At 46.0% G+C, this 17,198-nt stretch overlaps 1 protein-coding gene across 5 annotated transcripts in view; it reads right to left on the bottom strand.

The window, feature by feature from the left end:
* The window catches only part of BIRC6 (baculoviral IAP repeat containing 6), a 3,097,233-nt gene that overhangs the window by 2,131,288 nt on the left and 948,747 nt on the right, over positions 1 to 17,198 (bottom strand). For all 5 annotated transcript variants that reach the window (XR_011268132.1, XM_069607902.1, XM_069607904.1 and 2 more), the window contains exon 25: positions 11,455 to 11,769. Coding sequence is in view for 4 of the 5 variants with exons in the window: in XM_069607902.1 (XP_069464003.1) it covers positions 11,455 to 11,769 (315 nt within the window). In the remaining variant the exon portion in view is untranslated. The remainder of the gene's footprint in view (positions 1 to 11,454; positions 11,770 to 17,198) is intronic.

The following is a 17,198-nucleotide window of genomic DNA, read 5'->3' as shown; positions in this document are numbered from 1 at the left end:
AATACGATGCAGGTCCGTGATGCACATCTTGTACCCGAAGTCCTGACGCTTCTTAAAGCCAGACCTCGGGGTCGTCGGGGTGGAAGAAGACGACCTAATACCGATATCAGCAATAGAAGACACAAGGCGCACAGAGTTCTCGAAGCAAACACGTTTGCGGAAAAAATGGATGTGAGACTACGGATGCCGTGCGTTCTACTTAGAACATCCGATGACATCACTCTTAACGGAGGCCCTCGAGCGACATCGACCCGACGCCATTGACGCAAGGTCGCCCCCCTGCCGAAAAAATATACGAAGCAGCACAGCTGTGGACATTACATGTCAGAGATGAGGAATACTTTGGAGGACACAATCCATTCTAAATGCCTTATAATGAAGATAAGGTCATGAAAATGTAGATTTGTTGTGCAAACTGGGCTGGTACCAATATAACATTTGCACTTGTAATAATGATTGCACTTTATCTCAAGGCACACCGTTAAACTATGGGACACTAGCACCATCACTAATGTGATGCTCAACAACATCAACTTATAAGCTAATATTAAGCCTCAGTAACTGAAGAAAACACATTACCCCTTCAGACCGGAGCATACACTTAAATGGAGGTAACTTCCCAATATCTAAAACAAATTGATCTATTAGACCGGTGAGAGACAGGCACTTCTGCAATTGTTAACATTAATAGCAGATCCGATTTGACTGATCCGTTTTTTTAAGTAGCACTTGTAACTTCGCATGCTTTGTTACTATGATATGTCTAGACTACACACTTTACATATTTGCTATCAACAAATATTAGGAATGTTGTCCAAAACTTGCCATGACCATTCTATACACATGTAAATTACCTTTTAATCCAAATAAGCTTGTGTTACCCCATATTTGTTGTATTAACTGGTCAGGCACTTGAAATCATAACTGTACTCCAGCTCCAGACACTACGTTAAAACTATGGGGCACAAGGACCATACATTAATGTGATGCGACTCCTAATTTATAATTGAGCCTTAAAAATATTAGAAAACGCCACAGCCCTCTTAGACTGGTGACCAGAACATAAACTTTTCAATGAAGGTAACATCCCATTTACTGCAACAGTTGATCTATTAGACACGAGACCTGGGCAATTTTGCAAATTCAAACAATAATAGCGGATGTCATGGACAAACCCTTATTTTTATTCAGCATGTTAAATTCTCTGTGCTAGGATACACATTTTAACACAACAGGCTAACCGCTGTATTGCCATCTTCTTATTACAATTATATTACCACTGTGGCATACACTGTTGACTTCACTAGAAACCATTCTAGTTGCCATGACCACTGGGCCGACAAAGACTAGACAGCCTTGCCTCACTGCATTTTTGCAGCTTGCTGTTTTTGGCAATAACATAGCATTTCTCAGGCATACTTAATCCACATTGCTACAGCAGGCAGCAAACATCACCGAGTCGCTGAATGCGTCCGATGCACCACACAGGGCACCCTGGTTTAAGGGGCAAGTGCTGACATCAGTCTATGACACCTTAATTCCTTAACTAACGTGTATTTCACCATTCCAAACCGCATCTTTCAACCGTCGTTTTTACGGATTCCAAAAACACGCTACAATCGTTGAACGAATACATCCTGAAAACTATTTTACATTTTACTCTGCAAAACGCTTAATTAGGGGAGTTCCTTCTCAACTATGAACACCCACTGCAGGCTCCGTTAAATGCAGTATCTCACCCAACACCTTTCTTTCTCTTACAGCACTTAACACATTGTGCTGCCAGGTAATGTCAAACCAGAGTAAACTTAGGACAGCTCAAACATACCTGACGCTTTAAAACAATTATGTGAGCGCATTAAACCACTATGCTCTATGCTAGACACAGCAAATTTAGGGATGCATGCAAGTAAGGATTATATATATTATTTGATATTACCCGAATTGTTCGTTTGCAGGGTTTGGGGCAGGTGGCGGGGGGTTTCCCCCCGCATATATGTTACAATTGACCTTCACAATACGGTCAATTGTGAAAAGGTCAATTGTAATTCGAGCAATTGTCAAACGAACAATTCGTATACATCCTATTATTTTATCGACCACCTGTCTGCCACTATCGAATTAGAACACCATTTTTAATCGGGGATAAACTATGCACTATTTACAGGCGAAACAATAATTGACCACATTTTAGACATAATAGGTCAGATTACAAGCTAGGCCCATCGTTCCACCAATGGACAATCTCACACACACCATGATCGTCCCAGAATGTCACTATGAATCAGACAGGCATTTATTTCACAATTTAGCCAGAATAGCACTGGTTTTTCAAAGCCCATTTGTGTGTTCTTCACCAATTAAACCATTAGGACATTTCCCAACAACTGTATACCCATGCAATCTTACACTACTATGTTTTGGTTTTCTCCATTTTTGTTTTCCCTTCCTTCCCCCCTTTATATTTTGATCTTTACTCAAATAAACTTTCCTTTTAATGTTATTGTGATACACTGAACCTTTATATGATCACTATTGCTTGTAATGTACAATGAACTACACATTTGAAAAATGTTAATCCTCGAAAAAGACCTTTTGGTCTAAATACGTGTTGGCTTTAGTCATGACAATCCATGGTTTTGGGAGTACTGGAAAACTAATGACAACTGAATGTTACATTCTAAAAAACATTGGGCTGAGAACAGTAGGATTGGTGTTCACACTAAAATACCACTCTTTCCTACGCTGAATTTCATTGTGGGTGCACTTGTTAGTCCTGAAAGTTATCAATACAAGCGGGCCCTGTCCACCACTTAATTCCAAGCTGTAGCATTACCAAGTCTAGGAGAGTAGTTCAGGGAACCAAATTACCCATTTCCTTCAGCAGTATCAGCATTGTCCGAAACTGAGTGAAGCTGGTAGCATTGGTACCTTAATTTGACATGTTTTGGGTGCACTCTTGTGCACTTTATTTTAACTGCATGACAACATTGTGTGCAAAACAGTAATTAAAAGCGGCAAGCCATGTTTAAGCACTCTTTGTGCTTCAGTGTTCTTTTGGCTGCTAACAGCAGTAAGAAATTACCATATGTGGCCATTCCTCTTCCTGGGCTATGACTGCAGCAACCCAAATGCACATCCAAAACCTTGTGTGAGGGCATGACTGGACCGGAGATGCCTTTTTAATGACTCTGCAGAAGACTAGAGTTTGAATGTTGCAGGCCTCCTAAAAGGTTGGAATTCATCAGGAGAGAATTCAGAGCTATTCATTAGGCAACCACTACAGCCAAGAATCAAAACAAAGAATGAGAGGCCACAGAGGGATGCTGGCCTCCTTCTTCGGACCAACATTGCCCAAGCCAGCTACACCTTTCCACTCTGCTTCCCTCCCTTGCACTAGTGGGCCTAACCAGTTCAGAATACGTCATCGCCATTGCAGACCCATATCTCGCATCATTCAACCGAAGAAGGGATGCCTCTTGTTGCCTGCATCTCATACAGTCTGGTGCTGTGAAACTTTCAATGACAGGGACTATTGCTGCTCTGCTGTGCTCTGCCAAGAAAAGCCTCTCTGGAGCACAGGTCCTGTGGTCTGGTATCTGTCAGCAGAACATTTGCAGTGTCGCCTGATCTGATGGTTTCCTCTGTGGCGTCCTCTGGGTCCTCCAACATGGAGGGATCAGAGGCAGCAGTTACTCTGAACCGGATGCATAGCTGACAAAGTAGTCAAAGAATACTTGTGCAATAATATCACCTGCTAGTTTCCTTTTTAGCGTGTTTAAGGCCTAGAATAAATATTGCATTTGTGTAAATTGATGTCTAAGCTGAATTGTGTGCTTCAGTGTGTTGGTTAACCTCTTAGAGTTCCATTTTCACTATAACTAGGGGACCTACTAAAATCTGTCCACCAGGCCAGATTCTAGGAACCCATCTCAACAGTAGCTGCCCCATTCCTTTGCAGGGAAAAACTTGTCATCCAAAATAATTACAACATGGTTATTTACATTGAACACTGTGGAACACTTGTTCTTAGGTTAGGGCTGGACTCAATCTTTACAGTGTACTATTGATGTAATATAAGGCATGTGAACCTATTTTAAACACCCACCAACCCCCTGCTTTTGGTCACTAAAACAGTACTTGCATATAACTTAATTCTAATGTGTGCTGGGTGCACTAATCGGACACCTAACTGGATATGTACAGGTGAATGAACAAGTTACTTACCAAGTGGTAACGTTCGGTCGACTGGATGTTCCTCAAACGTATTCCACATCTTTGACGTTTTCCACATCTTTGACATGTAATGTCCATAGCTGTGCACTTTGGAAACTTTTTTGGCAGAGGGCGTCCTGTGTCGATGTCCCTCGAAGGCCTCCGTCGAGGTAGACGTCACCGGATGTTATAAATAGGACGCACAGCGCCCGTAGCCTCAGTTTAGGTTTTTTCCTCCAGAGCGTGTGGCACCAATCCAATGCCTGCTTGACTGCACATAGCCTTGCGGAAACATAAGCTGCAATCGCATGGGAAATTCTACAAGGGGCAGGCTAGGAGGTTGATGTGCAATACGTTGCAGGAAAAACCAGTCGAAAGAACGTTACCAGTTGGTAACTTGTTCTTCGAATGGATTGTGTCCTCCAACGTATTCCACATCTTTGACAGACTCCCAAAGCAGTGCCAGAACATGGAATGAAAAGAATTTAGAATACCCAATCAGATGGCAGAATAAAGAACCGCCTTACCAAAGGCCATATCCTGACCATGGATCGTATTCAGGGACTACTGTCTAACAAAAGTGCGGATAGAAGCGCATGTGGCCGCATCACAAATATTCCTAATAGGAACTCCCCATTCGAGGGCTATGGAAGTAGCAACGCCCCTAAGGGAATGAGCCCTCAACCCTTCAGGAGGGTCCTTACCCGCCACTCGGTAATGGTGAGTATAATCCATCTAGACAGGGTCTGTTTGGAAACAGCCTGTCCCAATCGGTGTCCAGCATATCCCACAAAGAGTTGATCGTTCACTCTGACCCTGGACATCCTAGAAATATAAAAGCTCAGAGCTATCCTAGGATCCAACCTATGGAATAGCTCCTCTTCGTTATCAGGATAAGGAGGGGGATAGAAAGAACCACTTTCTGGCTCAAATGAAATTCAGATACTACCTTAGGTAGAAAGGAAGGACGTACCCTTAGTAAAACCCTGTCCTTGTGGAACACAGTAAAGGGCGGCTAAGAGGAAAGTGCCTGCAATTCACTCACTCTGCGAGCGGAAGAAACCGCAACCAAGAACACTGTCTTGAAGGACAATCTCAAGGGACAAGCGTGCAAAGGTTCAAACAGAGCACCCATTAGAAACTTCAAAACAAATTTCAAATAACAAACCGGCACCTGTAAAGGGGACGGCAAGAACACAATCAGTCCAATAAGAAATTGAGAAATCAAAGGAATCTTAAAGTAAGAGCATTCTTCAGACAAGCGCGTATATGTAGACAACGCCACCAGGTAACCTTTAATGGTAACTACTTGAAGGCCCCTGTGAGCCAAAGAAAGTAAGAAAGACAAAAACATAGGAATGGTACACTGAAAATGATCAACATTTTGTCCTCTGCACCAGTCGCAAAACTTACAGCAACGGTACAGGGATTTTGTTGCTGGCCTCCTGGCCGAAAGCAACATCTCCATCATATCATCCGGGAGGTCCCAATTCTTATATCTCAACCTTTCAGATACCAAGCGTGAAGGTTGAGAGTTCTGACCTCTGAATGGAGAAACTGACCTCTCCGCCCCCCCCCCCGCCCCCCCCCCGTCGCAAGAGCAGATCCTCTCGGTAGGGAAGACGGCGTGGAGGGCAGATGGACATTTCTAGAAGGTCTGGGTACCACATTCCCCTGGCCCAATCCGGAGCAATGAGGATAATGTGGGAACTGAACCTCTGTAACCTCCGTAACACTTGAGGAATGACAGGGCCTGGATGAAACGCGTACAGCAGTGTGAATGACCAATCCACTACGAATGCGTCTTCTAAGGCTCCTCTCGGAGGAAATTCCCTTGAGCAGAATTTCTCACACTTCCGGTTGGCACTGGTGGCGAAGAGATCCACTTGTGGAGTTCCCCAAAGGGCGGAGATCTCCACAAGGACTTCCTGAGCCAACTCCCGCTTGTGAGATCATGCTCTGCCTGCTCAGAGCGTCTGCTGCCGCATTTTCGTCTCTGGCCAGATGAACTGCTGAGATCGAAATTCCCTGCTGGATGGCACAAACCAGAGCTGCATTGCCTCCCTGCACAACGGGAGTGACCCGACCCCCAGAACTTCCTTTTCTGTTGAGGTAATGCATGGTCACTGTGTTGTCAGTCATGATCAGGACACTCTTCCCCCACACAGACAGCAGAAAAGCCTTCAGGGCTAGCCTGATGGCCCTCGGCTCTAACAGACTGCTGTGGAGTTTGGACTCAGACTGAGACCAACGACCGCTGGTGGTCAATTGGTTGGCATGAGCGCCCCAACCTGCGAGGGAAGCATCCGTCACTACAGTCACCCCTGGCCACGGTTGCCAAAACGGCTCCCCCTTCATCAAATTCCCTTTGTTGGCCCACCACAGAAGATCCTGGGAGACCGCGATTGGAATCTGAACGGAATCCGACATCTTGCCTGAGAACTGCGACCAGTGCATCTCCAGTACCCATTGCAGGGATCTCATCCTCAACCTGGCCTCTGGCACCAGAAAAATGCAGGATGTCATGAGGGCGAGCAACCTTAAGAATTCAAAGCCAGGAGACTGGGCACGTTGAAACTGGTACACTTTCTGCACAATGTGTTGAGCCCTCACCTTGGGAGGCAAGCACTTCCAAGGACGTGTCCAACACAGCCCCGATTCACTGGAGCTGTTGAGGTGTCAGATGCGACTTCTTGAAATTGAGGGAGAAGCCCAGCCTGTGAAGGGAGCGTCCGGTGAGACCGAGGTGATCCAATGCTTGCTAGGGAGAACGCGCACGTAACAGCCAGTCGTCCAGTTAGGGCTAGACGTGAATCCCTCCTCACCTGAGATACGCTGCCACCACCACCATTAGCTTGGTGAAGAACCACGGGCGGAGGTCAATCTGAAGGGCAGGACCAGAAACTGAAAGTGTGTGTCGCCAGCCGCAAACCTCGGGTACTTTGTGCTTGGAATGAATCGGCACATGAAAGTAGGCATCCTGTAGGTCCAGACACACCAACCAATCCTGAAGTTGAAGGGCCTGCAGGACTTGAGAAAGGAGTGACCATCTTGAACTTGACCTTCTGGAGAAGTTTTTTCAACCAACGCAGGTCCAGGATGGGTCTCAATCCCAGGTCTTTCTTTGGGATCAAAAAATAAGCGGAATACCATCCCTTGTTCCTCTCTGCTACAGGCACCAGTTCTATAGCGCCTTTCTCTAGCAGGATCAAGATTTACTGCACAAGGAACGGGTCCGGAAGCTTCAAAGAGATTCCCTGGTGGATTGTCGTGAGGCCACTTTAGGAAGGGAAGACAGTAGCCGTGGGCGATAGTATCCAGAACCCACGCATCCAAAGTAATGGCGTGCCACTCGGATGCTGAGACAGTCTGCCCCCAACCGGCGAACGATGGGACATGGCCTCATGACGGTTTTGGGGCAGTTGCGGCAGCGCCTGAAGGCAAAGAAGCAGCTGCCTGAGCGGCTTTGGCACCTCTATTTCCTTGACCACCACGGGTACTTTTTCGCTGACGCCTTCAACTGGCGGCTCCTCTCGTTCTACCAAAGGAGTAGTAGTAATGAAAAGAACCTACCCTCCACTGCTGACCACTAGGACGAAACGGCAGAGGTTGATGCACAGCTGCGCTTAAATATTTTTGCAGCAGCTTTTGAGGTCTGCAACCTCTCAAGGCTCTCGTCAGCCTTGCTGCCAAACAAATGCGTGCCATCAAAGGGCATGTTCAAAAGACTGGCTTACACATTCGAGGCAAAACCCGGCATCCACAACCACGCAAATCTTCGTATAACTGTGCTCGCAGCCATGGACCGGATAACACGGTCGGCCCTGTCCAAACCCGACTGAAGGGATTCACAAATGGCATCCTTGCCATCTTGCACGAGAGCAAGGAACCCATCCCTTTCTTTCCCTTCGGGAATATGCTCAGCCACTAGAGAAACAAGAGTTCCACGGAGTGTGAAAACCTTGCAAAGGCACAAATGGAGTTGGCCGATTTCAACGCCATACTACCCGCAGAAAATACCTTGTGAGCTCAACCGTCGAGGTGCTTGTCATCCCTATCAGGAGGGATGGTAGGGTACGCCGCCTGCTTCGAGGTGGCCGTAGCCGCCTGAACCAATAAAATCTCGGGAGTGGGGCGAGTGGATAAGTAGCTGGGGTCGCTAACGGAAGGGCGGTACTTCGTCAACGATTTGTTAACAGCCGGAAGAGATTCCGGTGACTGCCAGGCAGCCGCCACCCTTTTCTGTAAAGTGAGATTACAAGTTAACACTGGGTCAGAGGACGGACCTTGATCTAAAATGTCCGTTTGATCATCTTATACAAATCTTCAGGAGGACAGGACCAGCCCATATATTCCATGACCCTAGCCATGAGCCTCCTGTATGACGACTCAGCATGAGCCCCAGACTCAAGCCTGCCAAATTCAATTTCCAGAGAAGAGTCCAACCCACTGGTATCATGAAGGGTTTGCCTCAACTCCTCCAATTGACTGTCTCCAGAAAAGACAGGAGCCACATCAGGCTCAACAGGGCCCTCAAAGTCAGACCTTTCCTCCTCTTCATATACGTCATCCAGAGGGAGTTAAAAACCTTGCCTCGGGACAGAAGAGGGCCTTGAGTCCACCAGTGGCCTCACAGACTTAGCCGTAGCCTTCCTTGGAGGATCCACTGCATCAGGGAATTCCAACTGTACATTTCGGGCAAAAATGCCCAAAGGCATTGAGGGCTCCGAAGACTTTGGCGTCAACGTTGACAATGGTGCCAACGTCGCCGAGGGCTGATAAGTCAAAGCCTCAATGTCCGAATCCAACGGACACGGCGCCGACAGTTGATGTCGGCTTCAAGCCCTTAGCAGGTTTCTGCGATCTAGCTGGGGAAGAGGACCGAGACCTGGAAGCACATCTCTTGCGACTATCCTGAGCCTTGTCCGAACGGGACCTCGAATGCTCCCGATGCGAGTGGCATCGAGGGCCCGAGCACGATTTGAGCCACGTTACAAGACCGTTCCTTGCTGGCTTCATCAGAAGGCACGACCGGAACCGTGCCTTACGATTGAAAAATCGCCAACATCTGCTGCTTAAAGGCATCCCATTCCTATGGAGTCGAAGACTTCGTCGGGCATGCCACTTTCCTCGTGGCTCCATCCTCACAAGGAGGATGGGGAAGGCGACCGGTGATGGCGCTTCCTAGAATGCCGGGACGAGGAAGAAGAATGGCGGGAACCACTCTGGGACCGAGATCCCCGGGTCTCCTCCCGACGCGGAGAATCGCCTCTCGGGTCGTCGGTGGCAACCCCGTATGACGATTTAGATTTTTGGGACTTACTGGGTTTAGAACTCCTACCTACCTGAAGCTTCCCCTTACGCTCCGGCAAGGCCTTGGCAGTCAGCGATTGGCATTTTGAACAGTCGTCGGTGTCGTGACTCTCGCCCAAGCACCACAAACAAATGCGATGCGGGTCGGTGATCGACATTTTAGACTTGCAGTCCCGGCAAGTCTTGAAGCCAGACCGCGGCGTCAGAGGGGTCGAAGACATCTCTACGATGACACACAATGCGCGCCGAGTTCACGAAGCAAACATGTTTGCGGAAAGAACGGAACTGAGGCTACGGGTGCTGTGCGTCCTATTTATAACATCCAGTGACGTCGCCCTCGACGGAGGCCATCGAGGGACATCGACGCAGGACGCCCTCTGCCGGAAAAGTTTCCGAAGTGCACAGCTGTGGACATTACATGTCAAAGATGTGGAATATATTGGAGGACACAATCCATTCGAAATGGTTCGTTCTTACCTGTAGTATTTCTCGTTATTTAGTCTGTGTTGGTAATTAAAGAAGTGTGGTAATAAAGTCACACGCTTAGACCTCTGCTCAGCCCCTGCCCATAAAGACGGCTAGTTCCTTCCGGGACGATGCAAGCCAGTCCTGTTTTTTTCGCACTGCATGCTGAGACTTGTAAAAAGTAAACTAAAAGCTCCAGCATGCAATTGGAAGCAAAAACCAGGACGGACTGGAGGTGTCGCACATAGAACTGGGCAACATGGCAGGTGGGTTAAGGGCATAAATGGAATGCCTGTGAGGCACCCCTTGGGTGGGGCAACCCAATAACAAACCTTAAAATAGGTAAAAGGGGACATAGCAGGGGGTTATCAGGAGAAGTCTTATTAGCCACTGAAAAGAAATTAAGGAACCAAAAAGGGCAGGGGGGAAAGCATACATACAATAAATACAAATACAAAATGTTTAGGTGCTCCTAGAATCAGAATTCTGGCCCAACAGTACTATGCTAAATTTGTATATTTTTCAGTAAGCAAGTGTGGGGATTTTGCTCAGGGTAACTATTGTGACTACTTGTACCTTTATGTCAGCCATCCTCCCTGGGGTGAAGACCGACTGCTCTTCTATAAGCACCCTTTACAGAGTTTGGTGTATCATTTTGTTGGAACCCTTGCCTAGGCATTAGGTTAAATGGTTCTACATCCATCAGAGGGATGTAGAAAAACCTCTCCAACAGTCATGCTACTATCCAACCAAACAAAGTTTAAGTCAATGCAGAGAGAAATGTGCCACATAGTGGATTTAACATTCCATGTCCTTGCTCGAAAGCCAATAAACAGCTGAGGTGGAGAAGCAAGTGCAGAAATGCTTATCAACAGAAGGGGCACACAAATGATGCACATTTTCAACTTGCAGCACCCATTTCATGTCTCTGAAGGGTCTTCTTTCCTAGACAAACTACAACATGGCAACATTAAGCTCACCTTTATCGGTATTGTTAAGATTCAAAACCTGTCAAATGTACTCAAAAGGCAGAAGTGTCTTTAAGGGATATTGGGGGCAAGACCTACATAGGAGGGGCAATAAGTGAGAGACCATTCCCAAGTTGGTAACAAGTCAGTTATTTTTAATAAGAGTTGTATTAAACTGAAATACAGGTTGCACGGTTCCATTTGTTGCCTGGGCATTTTCAAGTTCTTAGGAATCTGAGAACCTCAAACATCCATGAGAAATACCACTTACAAATCTGAACGCAGCTAGCATGGTATAGTCCCACACTACATTGTATTACAGTTGGTTTAAACAATGAACAAAATACCGTAGCGTTTACAGAGTTTCAGTACTTGGCTAAACAAGGCAAGAAGAATGTTTTGTACACGACCAACTACACTATTCTGACATATTGTGCAATATTACAATTTCAATGAAGTGATTTTTTATTAATATAAAATGTAAATATATTACCGTTCGGGACTTGTTTGCATTTTTGTTTTGCGCTGCAAGATTGACGGGCTGGGGATCAAGAAGTGACCCTGGGAAAAGTTGAGCCAATTCTGCATTAATAAAAACAGAAACTGCCTCATTGGGTGGAGTAAGAGGTGGCGTCATGAAGAGCGGTGTTGTTTTTGGAGTGGGTGGAATGACGTCAGAAGGATGAATAAAGAACCCTGGTACTGCCACTGGGTTGGAAGGCACAGAATTATGAACTGGACCAATTGCTGATGCTGCTGCAGCTGCTGCCGCTGTGGTCTGATGCAACTTGGCTTCCAGCTTAGCCTTCTGCAAGGTGGGGAACAAAAGCAGTGTATGCAGTCAGATGGGATTTGTATCAGTACTAGGACAGCGTCTAAAAAATGACACTTATTAATGGCTTAACAAAATAATTTGGACTTCTTAAACTATATGGGTAAACTATTAAGTGTTACAGTAGCCCATCTAACTTTGAAAAGGGTTAAGTGCAAAATCAAACAGAATACAAGAAAAATGTGTTACAGTGGATACACGATGCTGGTAGCTTCAGGGGTGCATGAAGGTACCATTAATGATAACAAGTAAAGATGCATAAACGAGGCAGACCTAGTAAAGAAAATGTGTATTTAGAAGTGAGACTTCAAGTAACATTTAACGAACACTCTGTTACAACAAAAAAAAACATTTATCTAAAGTAAAATAACTTGCATCCGCCCAATTTCAATTTACTTGAAAACAAGTAGTTTGAGTGTTATGCTCCATCAGGTGAGTTCATTACTGGTAAAGCAGCAAATTTAGTTTCTGGAGAGTACATCACACATTTCCAAATGCCCAATACCATCAGTCAATGGAATTCCACTATACGGGTTTACTATAATGTAAAAAGGGCTGTACTCACCAAAATAACTATTGTACTACTGGTCAATAATCCCCCACCCCTTTCTACCATATATGTGCGTTGTAGACCGTAAAAGGAAAGACTGATCCAGAACACAGAACCTCAGACTTATTCCACCCTCCCCCAACTGACTGTCAGTTGTTTGTTTTTGCAGCCAGAAATTAAAGTAAGGAAGGCATGGTATCAATAGTAAGACAGACAAGTGACCACAGTTCAAGGGTGTTTACTGAACTTAAACAAGGGTGTGATAAACGCCTATCTAATCCTAAATGTACAGAGGGGAGCAAGCTACGACCATCAAATAATGCAGTCCTAGTGCAGTCTCGTCAAAATAAAAGAGCAAGGGCATATACGAGAAAAAAAGAAAATATTGCCAATCCTTGCCTCTAGATAAAAATAGTGTGGGGTAGTGTTTATGAAAGAGAAAGCAGTGTTCACAAAAATTATATTTCAGGAGTTCAGGACGTTGGCCTCCCTTCCCCATGTTTTCAGCCTGGGAAAAAGCAATTCACTTGAGCATAACACTGTCTTCTGCGGCACGAGGATACAGTTCCATTACCAGCATCAGAGCCTTCTGTTCCCAAGATTCTTTCCAAAACAGTCTTGATTCAGAGTACCTGATGTACCAAAAACAAACAAAAAGTTTTTCCTGTTACAAGTACTCAATTCAGGCAATTTACTCTTCACCCTGGATTCCCCTCAGCCGGTCTCCGATCCCTTTTATACAACAATCATTACTTTGACCCGTCTTCAGGCTCAGATCCCCTAATCCAATGTTCAGAGAATATTCTTTCTCGGGTGACTCACGGTTCCCCCTGGATCCCTCTCAGCAGGGCTCAGACCCTGCCTCTTACACAATTAGTCTACCTCAGCCGGGCTGGGACCAATTTCAGTTCGTATTAACTATTGAAGACTTTCGAATGTGAAAGGGTTTAGCTTGACCCATTGCAGGACCACTTTGATTTCACAATTCCTTTTTACATTTGCCACCTCTCAGTTGGATAGCTAACAGACCTTTGAATGAGCACCCATGTGGCGCCAGACCACTCTGTATACGGTATCCATCTTGGCTTCAAAAGTTCTATCACACCTTTGAGGTTCAATTATATTCATGTCACTAGTCACATACACTTTACACACTTTTTCCTTCAGATTGCTCCATACAAAGTTGCCGTTTGCAAACTTGGTACGAACAGACCGGTCTGCTATCAGTCTCCCCAACTCGCCGGCTGTGCTGACTTACTGGCACTGCTTTGTTGTAGGAGCCAAGGACAGTACCACAGCGGCAAACGCTCCTCCCTGCCTTGGCCATCGACACAGGAGAGCCACGGGTACCTACGGCACACAATGCAAGTTTCCTCAGCTTTAATTCCAGGTCTTATGTTTCTTATTCTCGAAGGGTCGTGAAAGTAAAGTTTTTTTCTCTGAAAAGGTCAAGGGCACTTCCCTCCTTGCAACACTCTAGTCTTGCCATCTTTCTCCTTGTATTAAACTTCCATCTCAGAACTGCTGTTTCCTTGTGTGCTTTGCCTTGCTCAGTGTGCTTTCATGCTCCGCCTTTTATCTGTGTAGGGGAAGTGTGATGAAGTCAGGTGTGTGTGTGAAATGATCAGTATTTGCCTGACTCTACCTGACCATTGTGTTGGGACATGTCAGGTATAAAACCCGGGTGTTAGTCCGTTTTCTCTCACAATGAGCTGTCTGTGAGAAAGTGTGTGTGTCGGGAACGGGGGGTGGTTGAGTTTTTAAGTATCCTACCTGGCAGACCGGCGAAAGGGTGTTAACAGGGAAGGGGATACCGTGTCTCACCATCCAGTGTCCCATTCCCACTCCACGAAGACCCCTTATTCAGGTGATCCTGCCGCACTGGTCCACCCCAACAACTTGATCAAAAAGTGATGGCCGTGTCCTGGCCACCTGGATGGCAGATCCCCGGTGACTAGAGGGTGAGAGTCTGGTTTCTCACAAAAGGCAGTCAGAAATTAAATGTCAGCCAGAAAGGGGGCATGAAATTCAGTGGTCACTCGTGATAAACTCGTAAAAGCTCCTAAACATCATCCATGTTCATCAATACCAAGAAACAAAGCACAAGGTATGTTGGAGGATGTTCGCTAAACAAAAAAACCTGAAAGGTCAACTAAAAATGACTGCCCCAACAGTCAGGTGGAATCCAGAGAATAACACTTGCTGTGTTCTGGCAAGTAACTGCCTCATAGATATTCAGTGGTAAGTCTCCGAAACACCACAGCAGCTGCCTTTGTTCTGACAAGATAGGCATGCATACTGCAAGAGCGTCAAGAAATGCTGACTGAGATGAGATTCTCCTGCTTTATAAAAAGGAGGGTAGAATAAAATGCCTATAGGAACCATCTAAAGATTTTCTAAACAAAACGGGTGTTGTATAAAAACAGTGTCCAAGACAGAGCAACAGAAGGCTAGGACGGATTACCCAGTTATCTAGGAAATTAAGGCATTTTCCCTACCCTTATAAAATATGTCCTCTTCTGGACACTACTGTAAACACGAAAGTCAAATAACAGTGGTTTACGAAAGTCCACAGCCTATCCTTCAAAGTCCTGTTAGTCCTAATCAATAAACACAGCCTCAGATTATTTCCAAGAAGTTCAAATCTTATATAGAGCATCTCCCTTTGGTGTCGTCCACCTAAAGGTACTCTCAGTTAAGATACAATCCTCATGGTTTTTTTCTTCAGACCTTTGATTTTTCCCATTCTCTGGATTCCTCCATTGTCCCCTGGAGGTCTCTTCGTACACAGTGCTGCTTGTACAAAAGTCTTACGGTTCTCAGAAGAAGTATTGTTCTTCCTCCTTACAGGCAGACAATATTCTTTTGCCCTCCTGACACAGATCAGATCTTGGGGTCGCTGGTGGAACACACATGGTTCTTACTTTCCAATTCCCAAGAGTAACCCTTCTCGTCAGCCTGCCTCTTCCAGGACCTCCTAGCTTGCCACTATTTCTTGCGGTCTCAAAAGGCTTGCACCGTCTTCCTTGAGGCAGCAGTCCTCTCAGCAGCAACCTGCCCTTGTATGCAGGGAACTTCAGCAAGCAAGTCTGCTTCCAAGACACTGAACAAACTTTTCCAGCCCATTTTATCCTGCAAGGCATTTTGTAAGGCTCACTTGTTAGGAAACCTTTTTTTCCCATTGACCTAAATGGAACACATCTATTTTGCTATGTCTTGAACCCAAACCTGGAGGTAAGTAAAGGCTTTTGCTTCAATGCCCTCCCTTAACTCATTTTGGAGGCACTGGTCTGCCTTTAAGGTTACCAGTGCAGGGGGGACTGTCCCCTCTTTTGTGATTCCTGTGTTTTTAACATAGCACAAACAACCTTACAGTGAAGTGCTGCAGAAGTACTTTGTATAGCCTTTTTATTGGAACATCTATTTTACCTTGCAGATGAGCCCACGGCAAGTTGGTGGAAGTTTAGTGTGTTTTACTCATTATCCCAGTGCATTACTTGGCTGCGCCTGTTTATTTTAAATGTGTAGAACATTTTGGGTCCCATATACTCAAGATGGCATTGCTATGTGGTTTAAGTCCCGTCTTTTGGTAATGTTTGGCCCTCTTCCTGCCCTCTCAGGTCTGCAAAAGCCATGTAAGGTATGCACTTCTCAACATCCAGCTTGGACTGCTGGGCAAGAGTGTTGTGTGCCCAGGTAGAAATGGGGGTTTGGGACAGCATAGTACAAAGCAACATCCATGGCAAGACTGGTTTTACTGGTTAAATATGGGGTATGAGGGTGTGCAGGCATGTCCAGTGCAGGGCAGTCTCACGACACCATATTAGCAGATTAAGAAATGCTCTGACATGGATATTGGTTGGTACCTGTGTGAATGGTGCAGGTCTTCGCTATTCATGGGCTTGGTATGCCCCTTGGTTCGATGTTTGAATGAGGGAAAAGCCTGTAGCCATTCAGCAGTAAACTCACTGAAGCCAAGACCTTTAAGAAAAGAAGCCTGCTCTGAAGACATGGAAGACTGCTTCTATGGACAATCATCATTGCCAAAGCCACATCCTAGCGAAGAATTGCTGCTTTTCCTGTGAACACAGAAGATCCTCAATGATGCTTCCGCCCCTGGTCTGGTGGACCAACCTGCCCAACCACTTTGCCAGAGGGCATACAGAGGATGTCGGAGGTGTACCAGGACCAACCTGGGGTGCAAATCCTCTAAAAAAGGCCTCCAACGTCCACCCGTCACTCCCCAAGCTGGAGCTTTGGGTTCTACAGGTTGTCCACTTGTGGTCTCAGGTTATCCCTTGCGATGCTACTGCTCTCCTGAATGAAAAGGTGCCTTCCAGGACAAGAAACTTTAACTTGGCTATTATTGACGTCGACTGGCTTATGAATGGGGTTGCTTAACTGCTTCTGCTGTGTGCTGGAGGTCTCTTCACGCCATGGGGCCAGCTGTGGCTGGTGTCCTGAGGTGTTTGGCCAATCAAGCTACCAGTCTGTCAGTAATCCAGCAGAGATTGGAACCGCTGTGTAGCCGAAACCAATCAACACCATCCTCCACCACTGCACCTGTGACCCCAGAACACCATAGACCGGACCAATGGCAAGTGTCCCCAGGCGTGGTCAAACCGCAAACTGGAGAGGGTGCACGGGTCTACATAGATGTTCTTGTGTACCCCTCCCACCATAGGGATTGTATGGGCATGAAGGGCACTCCTAAACACTCTTCCCTGGCTGTGATCGGAGGAGTTCTAGCCAAGTATCCCACCCCCACAGGATAATACCTAGTGTGGTGGGATTGTGTGTGTACTGCTAATAAGTAAAAGCTACTCACTTTAGTGACTTACTCTACCCCTGCGCT

Source organism: Ambystoma mexicanum, chromosome 4q (genome assembly GCF_040938575.1).
Source record: "Ambystoma mexicanum isolate Mex_15411 chromosome 4q, UKY_AmexF1_1, whole genome shotgun sequence".
NCBI lineage: Eukaryota > Metazoa > Chordata > Amphibia > Caudata > Ambystomatidae > Ambystoma > Ambystoma mexicanum.
This window is presented reverse-complemented; position numbering and strand designations above follow the sequence as displayed.